At 40.7% G+C, this 20,317-nt stretch overlaps 1 protein-coding gene across 1 annotated transcript; it reads right to left on the reverse strand.

The window, feature by feature from the left end:
• Window positions 1-244: 244 nt before the first annotated feature.
• On the reverse strand, window positions 245-16,626 carry CLDN1 (claudin 1). Its single transcript, XM_030330096.2, has 4 exons — window positions 16,187-16,626; window positions 7,201-7,365; window positions 4,630-4,714; window positions 245-2,928 (listed from the first exon to the last, which is right to left on the reverse strand). Exons 1-4 carry the CDS (start codon window positions 16,407-16,409, stop codon window positions 2,766-2,768), a joined length of 636 nt encoding a protein of 211 aa, XP_030185956.1. The 5' UTR covers window positions 16,410-16,626; the 3' UTR covers window positions 245-2,765.
• Between the last annotated feature and the right edge of the window lie 3,691 nt (window positions 16,627-20,317).

The raw sequence follows: 20,317 nt of genomic DNA on the forward strand, positions 1-20,317 counted from the left end.
TATTTGTGGATGAGGAAAATAAAGCACCTTCTCTTGGAATTCTCTTCTATCACCAGCCTTGATGAGGTAGAAACTCAGTTTGAGAGAAATAGGCCATTACAGTGGGTAGAGTTACTCAACTACTTGATAGATGGCCCAGAGGCACAATAGCACTTTCCCAGGAACGTACAGTGAGTCAGATCCTATCCTAAACCATAACTTCTTCCAACCATGACGATCTTGAAATAATTAGAAAAACAAGCGATTTTTTATTAAAAAAACACAGTTTATTGAAAAAGAGTAATGCTTTATACAAATTCCCATTACAAAACTCCAAAATATCTATTTGTCTGTTTCCAGGCACAGAAGAGGAGTACAAAAATAGCAGAATTGGATAAATTCTGGTGTACCAATTCTGTTGGCCATTTTAGACTATCAATTTCTCTGTAGAGTTTAGCAACCAGTAGCCACATACATTTACACTCAGACATCATTAGGACGTATGTAAGTAGAAAGTCTCTTTGATTTATACCTTCTAAGAACATAGAGTTTCAGATTTGGAAGACACACTAAAATTTTCTGGTTCATATCTTCATATGATGCAGCCCTTTGGATAACTTCTCCATGTGGTTTCACCATGAATTACCATTCGCAAACTACCTATTCAAGTAGTGCTAGCTGCCAGCTAATAGCAACACCTTGTATATGCTGGCCAGTTACTATAATTCAAAAAATCTTCCATATTTTGCCTTTGCTAATGCTTACACTCCTGTTTTACCCATTACATCTGCAAACTTGTGCTAAGTCAAGTCTGCATTACTGAAAGGAGAAGAGCTTAGCCACAAAAAGCATCAGGCCATACTGACTGAAGAAACTAAGACTTCCTCAGAATCTTTTCCATTTAGTAAGCTGAATTCCACTTTAGTGTCCCATCATGTGAGAGATTAAGGCAAGAAAGCCATTTCTTAAAATTTCTCTCTTTTCAGTGATTTGAAAAGCAACCCAAAACCTGTGCACTCAAATCCTTAATTCTTTTTTCCTAGAGTATTTTTCTTTTTACCTTATCAAACCATATTTACATGTATCCCATATTACTGGATCCCCACAACAGCCCTGTGAGGTAGGCAGGTCAGGAGTCACAATCCCCTTTTTACAGATGAGGCAATAGATCTAGGGCAGCAAAGTGCCTTGCCCAAACTCACGTAGTAATTGATAGCACCAAGATTCAAATCAGGTCTCCAGACACCAAAGCCAACACCCTTCCATTACATCATCTTGCTCAAGTGAAGTAGTAATTTCTCAGACAGGAACACGAAGAGCAATTGTTAAAATGGAACAGGGAACCAATAGCATGGCATACACAGCTGATAGAAAGGAAATGGACCAATAGAGAAAGGAAGGTGCTGGGCGATGTAAAGGCATTGTAGAGGTTGGGTTCAGTGACTTCTTAACAGCCAATTGAGCAAATAAAAACACTACTTAGGCATAGTTCATGTTCAAAGCATGAGAATAATATCAACTAATTGATACTCACACTGCCTCTACCAGCTGGTTAAGTATCATTATCTCAATTTGACAGATGGGAAAAAAGGAGAAAGATTAAGTGACTCGCTTACAGCTAGAGAAGGAATATTCGTCATCAGCTTATCACTACAGGAAGTTTAGCACTTCATTCAGACATGTGAGACATTTTTTTCTAGAAAGAAGTAAACTATATGATAATTACATATGAGAAAACAATATGGTTGAGGGGGTGCGGGGAGAAAAAGATAGTTTGGGAGGATATACAACTGTGAATAAGTAGCTTAAAAACTCAATCAATAAAATTGTGTTACAACACCTGGGAAAGTAGCACACAGCAACTCAATCAGACAAATATTTTCAAAGCAAATAAGAGTGTTGTAAGGCAGAGTACAGAAATCGTGTGGGAAGGTCAACAGGAATATATCATCTGGTCATACAGAAAGATATTCTCCTAACGCTCTGATTTGTAAGAGATTCTTACTGACTCTAGGCATTAAATTGTAGGCATATAAAATGTGTTATCAGATTCAATATTAAGCTCAACCTAATGAAAAAAAAAACAATAAAGACATGAAAAATGACTGATGACAAAGCACATAGTGTAAGACTATAATAAAAATATAAAAGAAGCACATGAAAAGGGCACATGTGAAGAAGTGAAAAAAGTCATACTTGATAAAATAGATTAGGGCTTCTGTCAAAGACACTAAAAACTCATGAAAGAGGGAAAATGATATTTGACCTATTATATATGTGTCCATACAGAAGAAGAGAAATATACCAAATAAACTGCTTTTTTCAATCAATATTTTTCTTTTTTTCGATATACTTTAAGTATAATGGTACCAATATAATGATAAGAGCTTTTGTTATCGAACTTTTTATAGAAAAACATGTATATATACATATCTATATATATTTATGGAGCGCCCCCTCCCCACATTTGAGGTGATTACTCAGTGGGAAGCAGTAATAAAAATGGAAAAGGCTTCCCTCCTGTATTGAAGGAAAGGAGATAAAATAAGACTGAGCCATTTTTAGCAACGGGTATTTTTTTTTTAAATATCGGGTTTTTTGTTTTCGGGTTTTTTTTTTTTTTGGTTTTTTTTTTTTTTTTTTTTTTTTTTTTTTTTGGTTTTGTTTGGTTTGGTTTGGTAATACCACAGTTCAGACTACAATAGTCAAAAGTCTAAGGTCAATGACAGTATTACAATGTCCATTTTCTACTTCTTTCGATAGTGCTGTCTCCTTTTGCTTCTGTGTCACACGTAGTCTTTCCCACTGGAAGGTGCAGGTTTTGGATAAGGCCGTGGCGTTGGGTAAGATGTTGTTTTCCGGGGACAGGAACAGCAAAGTAGGGCACCTCCCAGAAGGCAGAGAGAAGCAGCAGCCCAGCCAGTGAAGAGAGCCTGACCAAATTCATACCTAAAAAGAAAAGACAATGGATTTGTTTAATCAATGAACCATTGAAAATTTTTGTAATATAATTAAGGATGGAAATCAGTATCATATCCATTTAATATTTTTCCAATTAAAAACAAATCCCCCATGATCCCTTGGGGGAGGTACTCTAAGGTTTATGAATACATACATATAAGAATGTTTACATTACAGTTGTCGACACTTTGCAATAGTAGCTCAGGCAATATGGCATGCAACACCAGGTTAATCACACAAATATTTCCAAAGACTTTACCACATGTAGGAGACCTGTAAAGCATGTTTATGACTTGGACCATGATTCTCAGGCTAAAACTGAACAATTATGCTCTTGCCAAGTAGCAACCGTATCCTGTAAAGAAACTGCTAGAGAGCGATGGAGACTATTAACATTTCAATAGTTGATCCTAGATACCTACATACACTGAAGTCAGAAATGTATGGTTTTCTTAAAAAAAAAAAAAAAGACTTCTAAGCAATCCACAGACCATTCAGATTAGCTGATCCAGGTGGATGTATGAAGCCAGACTCCTGAGGAGAGGATCTGTGAATGATGGTGGACCACAGAGTAGAGGAGGGCTGGATCTAGAGTGATGAGGCCTGGATTCTCCACTGTTGCACTTTTGGCTAGTAAGTACCTTCACGTCCCAGCCTTAAGTTTCTGCTTCTCTTAAAGCAGGATAATCTCATCTGCCTCAGTGGATGGTTTACAGGATCATGGAACACCATGTAAATAACAAGTATACAGTGCCAAGCAATTTATGAAGTGCTTTCACATGCATTACTGATAAAATTTTAGCCTATTGAGACTGCAATTTCCGTCCCTATATTGTAAGTCTTAGGGGATGGGCTCCAACAGGATCATGATCACTGCAGTATGTGTTCTCCTAGATGTGGGTGATTACAAGAAGAGAAGCACACCTTATCTCTCCAATCACTGTGATTCTTCATCCATTCATCCTAGCTCTAAACAAACAATAATTATACCTTAACATCCTGACTTTGAATGCAGTTATTAGGCCTTAATGATGTGAACACAGCGAGACAAAGAGCCTTGTCGCTGATCAAAGAGTGTTGTTACATGAGAGCTAAGAATCAGCTCTGTTATTTCTACAACTCGCAATTTTAAGAAAAATGACCTTAGCAAAGCCAATTTTATAGCTGTTATGGAACAGAAAATTTCAAAGTAGTATCTCAACTTATTTTTTTCATAAATAAGTTACATTTTTTTTTCTTAAATAAAATTAAACTGTTGGGATTGAAGTACTATTCATTAACCTCTACAGTAGTACTATTTTTTCAACCAATCATAAACAGTGTGTTAATTTACAAATAATCAATCAATCAAGTGTGGTAAGTGTTGGGATATACTTCAAAAAGCAAATGTTAAATATGTTAACATCTTTATTGATATTAAAAGAATAAACAAGAAATAAAGGTCCAGTATATACTTGAAAAGTATAAAGTTTGGAAATGTTCTACTTTTAAGCGAATTTTGTCATCAATATAGGCTGTTAAAACTCATTTTAACATAATTTAGAGGCCTTTTAGATTATTTTCAAGTTTGACTAAAATTTCATAAACCTCCCAGCAAATCTGGGAAGTTACAGCCCTAGTTGGACTTTGCAGAACATAAAAAGGGTATTTTCTCAGAGAACAAACTATTTTATGCATGAATAGCATTACCTGGCATTGACCGGGGTCATGGGATCATAAAATTCTTGAACAATTCTATTGCCATACCATGCTGTGGCAACTAAAACAGCCAGACCTACAGAAAATCAAAACAAAAGACTGTTAATCATTGTGGAACAATGAACATAAAATATACACCCATTACATTTATAAGCATTTTACAAGAATTGAATCTCATCAATAGTGCTGACATTTTTAATTTAGTCAATTTTAATTTAGACAAGTTTAACTGAGGGAGCCTGGAGATTCAGACATGATTTATTCCAAGTATTCTGTTAAGAGAGGCAAAAATATTAAGTTGAAGTTGGGCATGGTTTACACTCTTCAGATCATCTTATTCACTTACAGTCCAAGGTCACAGGTACAAATAACACTTCATTGGGAAATAACTCAACAGCTTGGTGTCAGCTAAGATCTCCTTCAAAGATATTGTTACACATTAGTGTACTAAACTTTTTGATAAAGCCAATGTCCATATTAGTATAGACAGTCACTTGCAAAAGAGAAGACGAAAACCCTTCTCCATTTTTCTTGACCCAAATTCGAAATTTACATTTCTACAGGACCAAAAGGAAAGTAAACAACTAGATAGCAGGGAAGAGCAGGACCTGTCTCAGTATGGACCAAATCCTACTGCCCCACTGGCCAGACATGACAGATTTTGCCTTGAGAACTGGTGAGGTGCCATATGCTAGATCGATTTACGTAGCATGCCCTCAATTTCTCACACACCTCCTATTTCAGTAATACCAGGGAAACTACTTACTCAACATAATTACTTCTATCATTTATAAGAAGTATAAAATATCTCAGTATTTCTTATCCAAAGAGATTAAGTAGCTTCTTTTTGCAGTATTCTATAAAACCATCACTATAAACAGATTAAATATGTCCATGCTACTCCCTCCTTCCCCTTCCCCTCCCTACTCCCCGCCAAAATTGGCCCAATCTAATTGTCTTTAATACTTGACAGAAAACACTATTGCTTTTGGCTACCGAGACAAAGGCTACCAATGACAAGGCTCCGGAACCTGCTACCCTCACTACCGTAAAACAGAAGCAGGGGTGTTTCACTTACAGAAGTTATAAGAAGGTAAGCGAAGAAGGGGCACTATGCAGTTTATTCATAGCCTTTGGGACCAAACTGTTGGGAATAAAATGCCATCCGTGCTTTTTCTGACAGCAGCTAATTTGAATAAATTCAAAGACTGATCCCTTTAGCCAAATCTTTAGTAAAGCCACAGACACTCTTCCTTCACTATTGGTAAAATCCACATATGATGCTGGGCTAAAGGCCCTACAAAGTCTTTTGTCAAAGAGAAAATGAGAAAAGAAAGTCTAATTCTAGCTCTTCCTAATGGTAGATTATATCACTAGTGTCATTTTAAAAAACTATAATAGACTACTACATATACTATATAAGGTATATACACTGTTTATAATTTATATAGTAGTCTATTATTTTATATACACACATTTATACATATTTATATATGTATACATACGTATAAACAATCTTATTTAATATAATTCTTATTATAGGCTTAAAAGTTTTTTTTAATGTTTATTTATTTTTGAGAGAGAGAGAGAGAGAGACAGAGTATGAGCTGGGGAGGAGCAGAGAGAGGGAGACACAGAGTCCAAAGCAGGCTCCAGGCTCTGAGCTGTCAGCACAGAGCCTGACGTGAGGCTTGAACTCACAAACTGTGAGATCATGACCTGAGCTGAAGTTGGACACTTAATGGACTGAGCCACCCAGGCACCCCTTATTATAGAATTTTATAATGGAACTGTCCACATCTTCTTCTGGTACTCATTTTCTCAAAGGTCATATATGTAACACATCAATCAACACTTGAATGAAGCAACAAATACATGTATGTTGTCTATGGAAAATAAACTTCATTACTTTATCAAGGCTCTCTCTTTCTTATCTCATCTACCTAATTTCCTGCCATTCCAACGTTCCACCTCTACTCCCTTTGGCCTTTCTCTTCACTTCTCTATAGTACATCCTATTTATTCTGGAATCAGATCTGTCTGCCTGGAATGTTGTCCTCATTTTTCTCCAAAAAACCTCAATCCCATCCATTGCTCACAGACCTGTACAATTCACACAATCTTCACGTACTCTCTCTGTCATTACTCCCCATCTCTGCTTCATAGTGTCTGTGGAGACACTACAGAAAATTTCTGAATCACATAGAATTGTTCCTTAGTGTTTGCCAAATAGAAAATACCTCTCTTCACCTGGAAGACAGGTTGTAGCAAAACAGCCAGCAGCTGGGACCTCAATGAACAGACCTGCCCCCCCCCCACCTCCGCCGCCATGAGCACAGATCTCAAATTTTCATTTGGATCCTATTTGAGACAGTGAAAGTCGACTCAAGGTTTCTGTGTCTTCGAGATCTTAAAGGAACCGAAATACATCCTTCAAGATCTGAAAGGAGCTTAAATAAATCAGTTTAAGTGCAACCAATCCAATAAACTCTCAGGAAACCGAAACTGAGGTCTTCAACTGTGCCAGAGACACAGGGGGCGGGGGGATGGGGCCACTCTTACCTGCAATGAGAAATGTCACACCCCCAATGACAGCCATCCGCATCTTCTGCACCTCATCGTCTTCCATGCACTTCATGCACTTCATGCCAACAGTGGCCACAAAGATGGCTATAAGTCCCAGAAGGATGCCAATCACCATCAAAGCGCGGGTTGCTTGCAAAGTGCCTGGAAGGAAACATTTTACAACATGGAAAAAGGACGCCTAGGCCAACAAGAGGAGAATGAATGAAGGCCAAGTATATTCCAATATTGTAGGGAAGAGATAAAAATGAACTAGGAGTCAGGACAGCCCAGTTCCAGCAATGTTTCTGCAGGTAACCAACAAAGTTTCCTCTCCAGAAAAAGAAACGCCTGGCTGGATGATGAGTAAGAAGTCCTCCAGCTCTCACATTTTATGTTTTCAATATGAACTTCAAATTCTCTAGAAAAATAATTAATGACCTGGTTGAATAGGTTTAGCAGAACTAATACATCTCTAATCCTCACTAGCAGAGTATTTTAATTCTGAAATAACAATCCTATGTATTATCCTTAATGTTAAACCATTTATAATTAACATGGCTTACAATATACTTTGGTAATAGTCAATGGCTTTATACTCCAGTCATCAAGCTTCAGAAAAAAAACAGGTGAATTTAGAAGACGAGTAACGAATTTCTCAAAGATTATCATGGCTGGATAAGTAACATTTGTATCTCCAGTGATTGGGCTGGGGGTGGGGGATATCAATGGCATTTTCTTAGAACAAAACCAAATAAACCTTGAGATGTTAGTTTTGAACATAGTAGTTTTATATTTTCAGAGATATCACCAGTGTCCAAAACGATTAAACCGTCAGGTTGTAAAATAGCAGACAATAATTTAATGTAGCATTTCTCAAGATTCCACTAATTTTCTCATATCCTGTTATTGTCCTTGGCGTACTAAATCATGATCAAATAGATACAGTCGGCTTTGGGAGATTATATCAGTATGTTACTTAAAGAGTAAAAACCATGATACCATCACTGTGGAATGAAGGCACAGATTGAAAAAAAAAAGTTTCTCCCCTTCAACTTTTTCACTCACTTATGGGGAAATGACTTTGATTAATTGTAGATTTTTTTCCTCCTTCAGATAGAGATCTTTATCTTATTGACAGTGTTCACATGTGACAATTATTTTTGCAGATATAAATATTATTTACATTGTAACATACCGTGCCATCTTGGGTAAGCTGCTTATTATTCTTTGGGACCATGCTTCTATTATGGAAAGTGTGAATGACGATATCTCTAGCCAAGAAGTTGGAACACCTTACTTCTTGATGGTCTGCAAAAGTGGCTGACATGATGGAAAGGTTTTGTATCTCATTATCAGACTGATACTTAAGCTCAGTCTTATTATGTTCAAGGCTGAAAACTTACATTCCCAGCCGCAGTTAACTCTAAAGATTTCTAAAACATCATTCAATTTTAATGTTTTAATATTTACATCCAATCTCTGATAAAATCACAAGAATCAAAGGTATTTTATTTTACTGTATCTGAGAGATATTTTGGAAGCCAAGATAAATTTTTATTTGATTAAAAAAATTTAATGTTTATTTATTTATTTATTTGAGAGAGAGAGAGAGAGAGAGAGAGAGAAAAGGAGCAGGGGAGGGGCAGAGAGAGGGAGACACAGAATCTGAAGCAGGTCCCAGGCTCCAAGCTGTCAGTACAGAGCCTGAGGCGGGGCTCGAACTTGTGAACCACGAGATCATAATCTGAGCTGAAGTCAGATGCTCAACCGACTGAGCCACACAGGCGCCCCATGATTTAATTACATGCCAAAATGGAAACACCTTCCCCCCCTTACATATCCACGTCCTTATAAGCGTGTGTGGGCACACGTGTACCCTACCCACACACTTCGCTTAAGATTCCAGGGTAGTATAAGAACTGCTGAATGAAAACACATGTTCTGTATGCATTTCCCAGGAACTGAAGCTGCTTATAAGATTAACGTAAACCTTCCTTGGAATCACAAACAATCCTGAGGTAAGAGGAGGAAAGTACCAAGGAATCCACTGTTACAGTGTGTCCTTCCTTCTCATTTCCCAACAGTTTTTGCAAGGACAATCATTATGTAATAGGGAAACGAAAAGCAAAATAACTAAGTTCTTATACATAACACAAATTTCAGATTTGGTTCCAAATGCCACTGAGAGCAAAAGAATACCGGAAGAGGAAATACTGAAACTCACAAAGATAATCCTGACTCCTGTCTGTTTGCCTGGCACTTTTTTTTCCCCCAAGTTTATTTATTTATTTTGAGAGAGAGAGAGAGAGAGAGAGGGAGAGAGAGAGAGAATCCCAAGCAGGCTCCATGCTGTCAGTGCAGAGCCTGATGGGGGGCCTTGAACCCACGAACTGTGAGATCACGACCTGAGCCAAAATCAAGAGTTGGACACTTAGCCTACTGAGCCTACTCAGGCACCCTACTGTCTTGGTGTTAAAACTACACGTCCTACCTCCTGAGAATGACCTGAATCCTGGGCAAATGGGGACAGGGGGTCACTCTACTGGAGGATGACAGAATGTGACAAATAAAATGAGGTGGGTTTAGCATGGTGGTCAGAAGGCATAGATCATGCAGGGCTTTGCAATCTGGAGTACGGGGTTCGGTGTTTATTCTAAGTGTAATCAGAAGTCATTGTAGGGGCTAAAAGAAGGGGTGGCAGGATTTTTACCTTCAATATAGAGAGCACAGTTAGCAAATATTCTTACCATGACGACCCTTAAATTACATGCAGCCTTCCACATCTCTTAGCCTCTTCTGCCTTTTTCTCTCATAAACAGTTTTCCAACCTTTATTAACCACTTTTATTGTTAAACTATGATGTCTCTCCAAGTTTTCCACTTTGTTTGTCTTGTAGGGCCCCCAACCTGACTCAGAGACTGTAATAATCATCCTGATCTGCACTTCATGTAAAAACACCAGGCCACCAGCCCAGCAGGTCTGAGCACTTGAATCACAAGGTATTCTTCACGGGGAGTCTACTGTGCCTCAGTCTCATGAGTCACACTTGTATAAAACCACCCAGACAGGGAGCACACATAGATAAACTACTCCACGTCTCCATCTGTACTCACCTGGAATGATCGAATATTCACAGTTTTCATCTCTAAGTTTTCCCCCTTCAAGTCCTCCGGGAAAGCACAGTTGGTTCATGCCATACCCATTTTATTCTTTCCCCTTATTTCACAAAGCTTCTAAGGGGGAGGAAACATTTTCTTCTGTTCATTACAAAACCCCCTCTGTTTTATTTCTTCACAGAATAATGAATTATTTGTACAATGCACAAAAAATAATGGTGAAAATAGAAAAACATTGCTTGGGAATCATATAAGCTGAATGGAACAGAGACCATGTTTCATTTTTAAAGATCTGATAAAGCAATAGTGTTATTTTGCAAAGCAGTATTTTTCTCCTTCTCTCTTTTCATTTATGTCTCGGCATCCACTGACTTGCACAATTTCTATGTTACAATACTGGATGCACATCAAACACAAAATCTCATCTTGCTTCATTGGAGACATTTGGATGAATTCTTAACTATATTGATATGTGTGGGGTGGGGGGGTTGTTAAAAAAAAGGCTGAAAATCATAACAACATGAAAACTCACTAGTTAGGCATATGTAACAATGGATTACAAAGTCAAAGTGAGCAAGTTACAAGTTATGAGGTGTTACAAGTTATGAGAATTTTATGTGGAGATAGAATCTAAATTGCACAATTTTAAGCTGGAACCAGATGAATCCTTCAAATTAAGGTCTTATGGAAGCCTTTTAAGCCAGAGGTCTAAAATATGTAATTGTGAGCTCCTTGAGGTCTTGGGGCAGATATTTGTTCCATCCAATACACTACGAACAATACCTGGCAAGCTACATGGGTTATTCAACCTGTGTTCAACGAATTCAAATTAGAACATGTTTTTATTTTTTCAAATCTGCACTAATTAGAGAAAATACTCTGGTGTTTAGCTTAGTCTTTGATATACTCATGAGCAACGCCTCCTTAGTGAGCCTGGGTAGAGTAAAAATTTCCTATATAAAGCTAGACTTAGTTCCAATCATTAAAAGCCAGAAACTTATACAAGGAGGGAACAAATCATATTTTGTGCTTAACTTCTTTATTTTTTTAGCTTTCAAAATTTTAGAATTCTGCATTGAATGAGCTTCTGAGCTCTTTCTTTCTTTCTTTCTTTCTTTCTTTCTTTCTTTCTTTCTCTTTCTTTCTTTCTTTTCCTAGTAGAATAATGATGAGCAGGATAAAGAAGTTGAGAAATCTTTCAGAGCCACAAAACAGCATTTTAGACCAGATAGATACAGTATAGCCTTGAACTATTAACTCTGAGCCGGCCTAATTGGATCAACTCTGGAAGCAATCTGTTCCTTTCCTGGCCCTTTAAGTTTGGAGACACCTCTACAATATTCTTATCACTGACTAAAGTTGTCTGTGGGGAAAATGGTTAGCAAACATTCAGCAAGTTACACTATTGTTTCTCATCATTATTCAGCAGTAAATAGAGGAGGCAGTCTTTTAATTACACTTACCTAGACCGATAATCTTGAGATTAAAGACCCCCTAAGGGGTTCTCACCACTTTTGACCCGAAAGTATAATTTGAAAAAGTACTTACAAAGACCTCTACTTACAAGACAAGAAATGAGTGAGAAGTTACTGATCGACTACAGTTGGGTTAATCAACATGAGTGTAGAAAGACAAGTATAGACAAGTATGTCCATTTTTTTTCTAAAGGTTTCTTTTTTTTTTTTTTTAAAGTCTTACTATACAAGCAGCAAAGTCTCCTGCAGATACTTGGCATTGTATAATTGTGTATGCTATTTACTGGCCATATTGCTATATCACTACCTTATGCAGTATGTATCAAACAAAATCGATTTCCATTAAATCCACACCCTCACGTGGTCCCCCTTTGCATGAGTAGTTGCTTAATAAGTGTTAGGCAAGTAAATGAACCGACCATTGGGTGACTGAAACAAAAACGCTCTCTTCCCTGCAATTAAATGAGCTCATCACAGACTCACAGAACTATATACTCCCATGGCTTTTTCACTTTTACTCAAGTTCAAAGTTTCTCAAGAGTTCTCATTGTTATGATTTCCATTTTATTGACGCCTAAGCCGGTGTCCACTGCGTATGACTTCAGAACACTGCCACAGTCACTGAAGTGGTCTGGGAGGAGTCAGGACTTAGCACTTCTCAGGATGTCCTGAGTAGTCTCGCTATCTTTTTTGTTTGTTTCTTAGAGAAATTGCCTCATGATTGAATGTAAGCTTCCATATTACCAATTACCCATCGCTCCCATCAGGGAAACCTAAACTATGCCACTTGCTTCTTTGCCTTCAATCATGGCAGTCAGTAACAAAGAATGTTGGCACAGGCAGGAATCAACACTGGCACCTTCTAAATCATTTCAGCTGTATCCCTGGGAGCAAGAATAGGGCCTGGCTTACATTTGTTGAGTTGATGAATGAATCATGGATTCATCTCCCCATCCCCCTCGCTCTGCCCTATTTTATAAGTGGGAAAACTACAGCCCAGAGAGATGGAGTGGCTTACCATAATATACATAGCTATTTAGCACAAAACTAGGGTAAGCATTGAGAACTTCTGATTTCAAGCCTAGATTTTTAATTTTTTTTTTTACTTTCATCATTCCAAGAGTCAAAACTAATTCATGAAACAGAGTCGAACACCAGTGGCCCCTTGAACACCCCTTGGTTGCAGCATGCATTGTGTAGACTGGGGAAATGTGAGTACCTTCCTCTCTGCCTATGCTTTAAAGACTTAAAATCCAAGTCAGTGATTTCGTCTCTTTGATTGAGCCTGACATCATAGGGAGAGTGCTGGGAAACCTCACTGACAACCCATACTCATTAAGCACACCTACACACATGTGGGTTCATGCAAAGCAAGTGGAACAGGCTAGAGGAGCTTATAAACAAATTACAGAATCCCAAAGTTACATGAGACTTAGGAGAGTCTAGCCTAACCTTCCATTTGTCTGGTGCTTGGATTTTCCCTACAACATTCCTACAAAATGCTTACTTCTCTACTTGCACACCTCCCACACTGCAGCCTACTTGGACAGCCCAATCCTTTGGACCGCTCTCGCCACTAAAATCAAGCAAGAAGAAACAATGAACTAACTACATAAAATAGACACAAGCTCGCCAAAAGCTTGAGAACTGGATCAACACAAGGCGAGATGTACAGTTTAATCAGGAAAAGTCTACTGCAGCTGTATCTGGCACTCCTCATTGTATATGCCAATTCTCAGCTGCAGGAGTCATCTTGTCAATAAGCATCTCATACCTGGGATGGAACTGAAATGGTTTCGGCCATAGTAAAACCACAATACACAGTGTAACATTCCCCCCCACCCCCCCAGGAAGTTTCTCAGTTACATTTTAATAAACTACTTTGCAAGAACCACATAAAAAAAAAAAAAAAAGCCCTGTTGTATCCCATTTCCTATACTGGTTTCAATACCCTATATTCCTTTAGATATTTTATGAATGCCACATGCTTTTTATAGTGGACACTAGCTAGAGCAGGGGATCAAGGGCTTTTAACATGTCTGTTGTTACAAACCTTGATAAATTTCTCTATCTCCACCCTAAGATGCCAAGTGGGCTCAACTGGCAAAGAGAACAAGGTACAATTTCAGGAAACTTCTAGTTAAGCTATAAGCTAAAAGCATTTCCTGGAATGCAACCCTTTACAAGGGACACTACTTACACATAAGATAATCATTCTCTTCTAGATGTTACAAAACTGTATCCAATCCAGCCAATGAATCACCACTACCCCAGGTCTCTACATTAGGTGAGGGTGAGGACCACAGCCCAGGCAGAGAAACAGAGACAGGTTCACTAGGCTTCATTCAAAGGCATCTGGTCAGTCATTGGCAGCTTGGGAAAGTACCTGTGAGTCAAGGCTCCCTCTTCTGGGAATCAGTTTTGAGAGAAAGGCCTCACCTCCACTTTGGATAAACCCTGGTTTCGACCAAAACAAAAAGAGGAATCTGATCTGGACTTAAATCATCAGGAAGCAATCTCTAAAATGTGCAGGGGAGTGTATTTAGTTCTTCCACAATAGCTTCAAAAAAACCACAACTGCTATATTAGCAGGGAATAAATGGAAGTAAAACATTTTGACTCTTTATCATGTATAGCAATGACCTACCTGTTGGAGTATTTACAACATGGATCAATTTGGTCATGGATTCTATTTGGTGGCTTAAGGAAGTAAAAGGAAACCTAGTTAAGTGTGTTGAGAATGAACTGTTTTGATCAGAAGAATCAGAGAGCTCTCTGGAATTGCCCTTAAAACCTTCTCCATCTGCCAAGTCCTTAGCATGACATGCAAAATGCCTGACATCATTTCCTTACACGCATTCGTCTTTTCATGGGGAGATTCAATGATTACATAAGGGAGCGTACTTAATATACTTCTTATATTTGGTATAAAGGGATCCTAACAATATGGGAACTTTGAAAAGTTGAAACGAGAACACTCAAAACCACCATGCACATTGATGGACCAGGTGCTCAAGCTGTTTGAACAGATTCAGAACAGATTTAATAACTCTAAACTGTATGGTTTCTGACAAAACCATACACAGCAGGTGGACAGGTCAACAGAAGTAAGTTTGCATGATGACAGCGAGGCTTACCCTCAGAACACAAAGGGGGCTGACGGGCAGGCTCGTTTGTCCAGGTAAAGACAGAGGAAACTTTTCTTCAAGTTAGTCCAAGCGCATACGAGGCACACAGGTGCAGGACAACTAGTGGAGTACCTCAAGGAAGGTACTCCAGCCATGAATTGTTATGACCTAAGTAAGTGGCAATTTAATGCATTTCTGAAAAGGCACTCAAAAGCTTTTACCTAGAAAAATAAAAGTAAAAAGGCCATTCTATCTTCCTTCTCCCCATCATCCTTAGAAATACATCTCTCAAAATAGTTCTCTCTGCATAACCCTCTCCCACTTGACCGAAGAACGGATGTGCGTTACACAGACATTCTTTTGAGGAAGACGGAAGCTTGGAGAAGACCTACTGTGTCTCTCACTACCTTCCTCCCCGGCTGAGTTCTGCTTTCCTCAACTGCGTCTCCTCTACCACATTTTCTCTATGCCCTCACTCTTCCCTCCCTGTTATGATGGGAGTTTATTTAGAACTTTTCCTTCTTGTCACCCTTTTCCACCTGCCACCAGCCTACACTTTCCAAAATGACATGACACAATCTGCCTCCTCTGCAGAGTCCAGCTTGAATGCGAACCCCAAGTCAAGGAAGAGAATGCGATGGAGCCTCCCCACACTTAGTGGATCTCAAAACTCAAAAGGATCAGAGCCTTCAAGCTCAAGTGTGGGTAGTACTCACTAGGTTGGGGCAGTCCATGTAGGAATGTGACTTTTACTATGGAAACTCATAGTAAAGATAGATTTTAAAACCCTCACAATTCATCTAAAACGTTGGGATTGTCTAGTAATCGTAGAATCTGGAAAAGCTACCAGCCTCTGAACTTTTTAAAGCACAGGGTTTTCTTGCCCAAACCCAACCAGTCTTCAATTTACCCTGAATCTTACAATGTCCAGGAAAGGCCTTCGATCTGAAGTTGGAGGTTGGCCTTCACCCACTCAATCTCCACTTCACTCTCAAGGGAATTTAAGATAAAAACACACCTACAGGAGAAAAGTGTCACCCAGGGAGTTGGAGGGAAAATCAGAGCTGAGCCCAGGGTGTCTCTTTTCCCAAACCACAGTTCTTTTGCTTCCTCACCACAAAGCACATGATCAGAAGACCTGATCAACTTAAGTTTCATCATGTAATTACATCACGGAATCAACTGGTAGCCTCTACCCAAAAAAGGAGCCCCTGGGGGCCTGGGGTCTCAGGTTCACGGCCGTGGGGGTGGGGAAGGCACTCACTGTTCAGATTCAGCAAGGAGTCGAAGACTTTGCACTGTATCTGCCCGGTGCTCTGTGACACGCAGGACATCCACAACCCCTCGTAGATGGCCTGGGCAGTCACGATGTTGTCGCCGGCGTAGGAGTAAATCTTCCATTGGGGCAGTGCCGTGCTGACGATGGAGCCGATCCAGCCCAGGAAGGCCAGGATGAAGCCTAACAGCTGCAGCCCCGCGTTGGCCATGGCTCGCTCCGGTGCCCGCGCTGGCTCGCCGGTGGCAGGTGCAGAAGGCGGAGCTGGCAGGTGCGCACCTGGGACTCCCCGGGGTGACGGAGCCGCGCAGAGAAAGTGATTGCGGGTAGCCTTGCTCCTGGTGCTGCCCCTGGCGAAACTGTGGGTCAGGGTCCGGTCCGGGTCGGCGCTGGAGTTGGGACTCGAGAAGCTGCGCGGCTCCCGGCTTGGAACTGAGACGCCAACCTGCTGGGCGCCGCGATTTAAAGCGGCTCCGCCCCCGGCCCGCCGGCCGCCGCGCAGAGCCCCCTGGCGGTTTCAGGGAGGCTCACTAGGAAAGCTTCGGGGAGCGCAGGAGCCCTCCTCGAGGGCCCCTGCGCCCTGGGCAGGAACGGTGTGGGGACTTACTGGGCAAGCTCAGGGTCCGGTGTGCTCCTGACTCATTCTCTCTCATTTCTCGCCTCCCCTTTTTCCTCTTGTGAGACTTCTCAGGCTTTCCATCCATTCGATCTACATTTACCTCAAAATGACTATATGTGGAAATGCTAAAAATGCATAAAAGATGAAAAGCAGAGGCCTCAAGAGACCTCCCGTTTTCATTTTCAACTTTATTTTACTATCTCATTAAAAGGCATTTTCTGTTTATTCCCACAACAGTTCCCCTCCCTCACACACACTTGTCTCTCTTTTGTCCATCTTCCTCCGCCTTCTTTCCTCCCTCTGTCCCCTTTTTCCCTTCGTGGTCTCCCCTAGAATCACGTATTTCTGCGTGGGTTGTAGGAAATCTTTATAGTTTATAGGTTGGGAAACTGAGACCCAGAGAGGAAACAAGATTTTCCTACGATCACACAGCAAGTTAGTAGCATTTCCAGTACTTTCCACTACAGAGTGGTCTGATAGCGACCTGAATATATACCCTTTAATCTATTATCACCGTTATGAAAGTGCTGCCTACCCTCCCCCACCCCTACACACACACACACACACACACACACACACACACACGCACACCAGTCTCTTTCCCACAGCAGTTTCTCTTAAAGCAGTGATTATTTCTTAGAGGGACCTGGCCAATGGGCACCCCCATCATGGCCCAAAGAGTGTTTCGTCAATGAGTTATCAGACAACTGTTCATCAAAGATGAGAGCATATAAAAGCCTTTCCCCACGGGCACCTGGGTGGCTTGGTTGGTTAAGCGCCTTGGTTTGACTGGGGTGGTGGCCTCAGGGTTCCGTGGGTTCAAGCCCTGTGTGGCTCTCTGTTTCGGACCCTCTGTCCCCCCCCCCCCCCGCCTCTCTCCTGCGTATGCATGCTCTCTCGCTCTCTCTCTCTCTCAAAAATAAATAAACATGAAAAATAAAGTCTTTCCCCAGAGGAAAAAGAACTGGGCTAGCATTCAGGAAGTCAAGGTCCTGGTTCCGTTTTAGAACCCCCCTCAGGTTTCAGTCTAGCTGAGACTTCAGTTTCCCTCTACAGGTCTCTAAAGCTTCCTTCTTTGTAGTTACTCAGAAGTGACCTTGTGGTTTGGAATAATTAAAATGTTTTCCCAACTGATTTCTGTATGTGGTTTGAGTGTGGTAGGAGGAGAAGCTTCTATGATTTTAGTAAAACCAGAAGCACATCGGAGGCAGAAGTAAACATAGAAAACAAGGATAAAGCAAGAGGAGAAAACAAGGTAGACTTCCGTATTTACCATGGGAGCTGCCAGTTTGTCACAAGGAATGAAGAGTAAAAAAGAAAAGAAAGGCTCAGAGTGTGAATGAGAGGGATGAAAATGACTCTAACACTTGGGAGGTGCTGATATGGGGCTGTGCATGTGTGGGGGCAGGTGGTACCTGAGAATCTCTGTACCTTCTGCTCAATTTTGCTGTGAATGTAAAACTACCCTTAAAAAAAGTTTATACAGGGGCGCCTGGGTGGGTCAGTCAGTTAATCAACCGACTTGGGCTCAGGTCATGATCTCACGGTTCTCGTGGGTTTGAGCCCCGCATCAGGTCTGTGCTAACAGCTCAGAGCCTGGAGCCTGCTTCGGATTCTGTGTCTCCCTCTCTCTCTGCCCTTCCCCCTCGCTCTCTGTCTCCCTCTCAAAAATAAACATTAAAAAAATATTTTTTTAAGTCTATATGAAAGTGAAACAACAACAACAACAACAACAAACCGAAACCCCATCACCCTCACTTCTACCTGGCTATCTCCAGACACCTTTTGAAGGTTTAAGTCCAAAGGACAGGTCTGCCCAGAAATTTGGGGACTAGCCATGAAGAGGGTACCACATGAGCTGGATAAAGGATTTCATTTAGAATAAGCCTGATTAACAAGTGAGTGTGAAAGTCTTCCAGACCCCAGGAAGGCTCTCAGTCAGCTCTGAAGGGCGGGACCACATCCATGTTGAGTCCCCAGAGTCTGGGCCTGCAGGTAGTAATTCTTTCTAGGTCCAGGTGGATGTTCTGCGGGCACGTGTGGGTGTAGCTACAGAAGTATCAATCACACGTGATTTGTCTATCCTCCAGGAGTATTCAGCTCAAAGGAGGTTCTCAGAATTTGCTGTAAGTCTAGACCACTACCATGTGAATCATGATCTTTTTTGTTGTCGTTCCAGTCGATTCAGAATTAAAACTGTTTTTGGAAATTTTTTTTGTTGTTGTTGTTGCTCAGATTGGATTAATGAAGACAAGATATGCGTTCAATGAATACACTCATGCTTGGGTCCTTTTAACCCGCAGGAGGGCCTATTTCTATCAACCTACAGTTCGCAGGCAACCGGAGGTTTGAATTCTGTGGTCAGTATGGCCCCGTGTTTTTGTTTTCATTTTGTTTCGGGGCTGTGTGAGGCTGATTACTTCACTGACCGCAGCCTTATTTGTGAGGTTGTGGTAAATGCTGTTTACTGCAGCGTGTCCCATGCCCATCTCTGGTATCCCTAATCCTGTCTAGTTTTCTGTCCTTCCCTCAGTGCACAGAGGTGAGATCATGGCTCAGCATAAATCCATCCACTTAAGAGGAAAAACAACTCACAAACATGGGCCTCTAATATATGAAGCATAAGCAAAAAAGGCATCGCTGTGACCAAGAAGTTTCTAGAAAGGTTGGCGATGGCATGGCAAATGTCTTGGCCTGTTGAACAGGAAGATCTCCTTTGTACCCGTAGACAAATTACTTCTTTTCTCCTCTCAATTTCCCTACCAATAATAAATAGGAATTGACTTCCAAAAGGTCACCCAAGTATAAAGCTCAATGACCCTAAGTAATAAAAGCTGACCTTTGTGGGTAACACGCTATCATTACTAGACTTTTATATGCTCTGTCCTCTATTACCCAAGATCGTATTTGGTAAATGGAAGCTCTGGGATCCCAAACTACACACCATGGTCTGGAGCACAAGCCTTTAAGCACACTTCTACAGTAGTTCCCTGTGTGAATGAAATCCATTGAGGACCATTGGCTTTCAGGGCTTAGCCATCCTTACCCTGTATTTCTCCTCCAGTGAGGTGTTCCACACTGTGGCTACCCTCTGACTCCTTCGTGTCCTTTCTCCATCTCTTCTTCTGTCCACTAAGACCCACACCTGGGGGATCAGATCCTGTGGAAGAGGTGTTGCTGTTGAAGACAGAGGTCTGGATGAAAAGACCAAATAGCCTGCTGGTTTACTCCATCCATGTCCATCTGTACTGATGCTTAGGCTCAGCTATAATCCTGAGGACCGGAAATAAGTTCGTGAGATACACCAAGAGTGGAGAGTAAAGGTGAGACGAAGGGTCATAGAGTGCAGGCAAAGAAACACAGTCCCAAAGGGCAGCATGAGAGGCTCTCAGAAACTAGTGATAAGAGTAAGAAAGCCTTCAGAACGGACATTTTCCCCTAGTGGCACTGCATGGTAACACTGACTTTTTGCGCTTCTCGGGTTGTGAAAGCAGAATGGA

Source organism: Lynx canadensis, chromosome C2 (assembly GCF_007474595.2).
Source record: "Lynx canadensis isolate LIC74 chromosome C2, mLynCan4.pri.v2, whole genome shotgun sequence".
NCBI classification, from domain to species: domain Eukaryota; kingdom Metazoa; phylum Chordata; class Mammalia; order Carnivora; family Felidae; genus Lynx; species Lynx canadensis.

Bases quoted from the DNA above. Each gene is read 5' to 3' on its own strand.
- CLDN1 (XM_030330096.2), bottom strand. From the start codon at position 16,409: ATGGCCAACGCGGGGCTGCAGCTGTTAGGCTTCATCCTGGCCTTCCTG. The intron at 7,366-16,186 runs GTGAGTGCCTTC...GTTTCCTTCCAG, and splicing joins CTCCTTGCTGAATCTGAACA to GCACTTTGCAAGCAACCCGC. The intron at 2,929-4,629 runs GTAATGCTATTC...TTTTCTTTTTAG, and splicing joins ATGACCCCGGTCAATGCCAG to GTATGAATTTGGTCAGGCTC.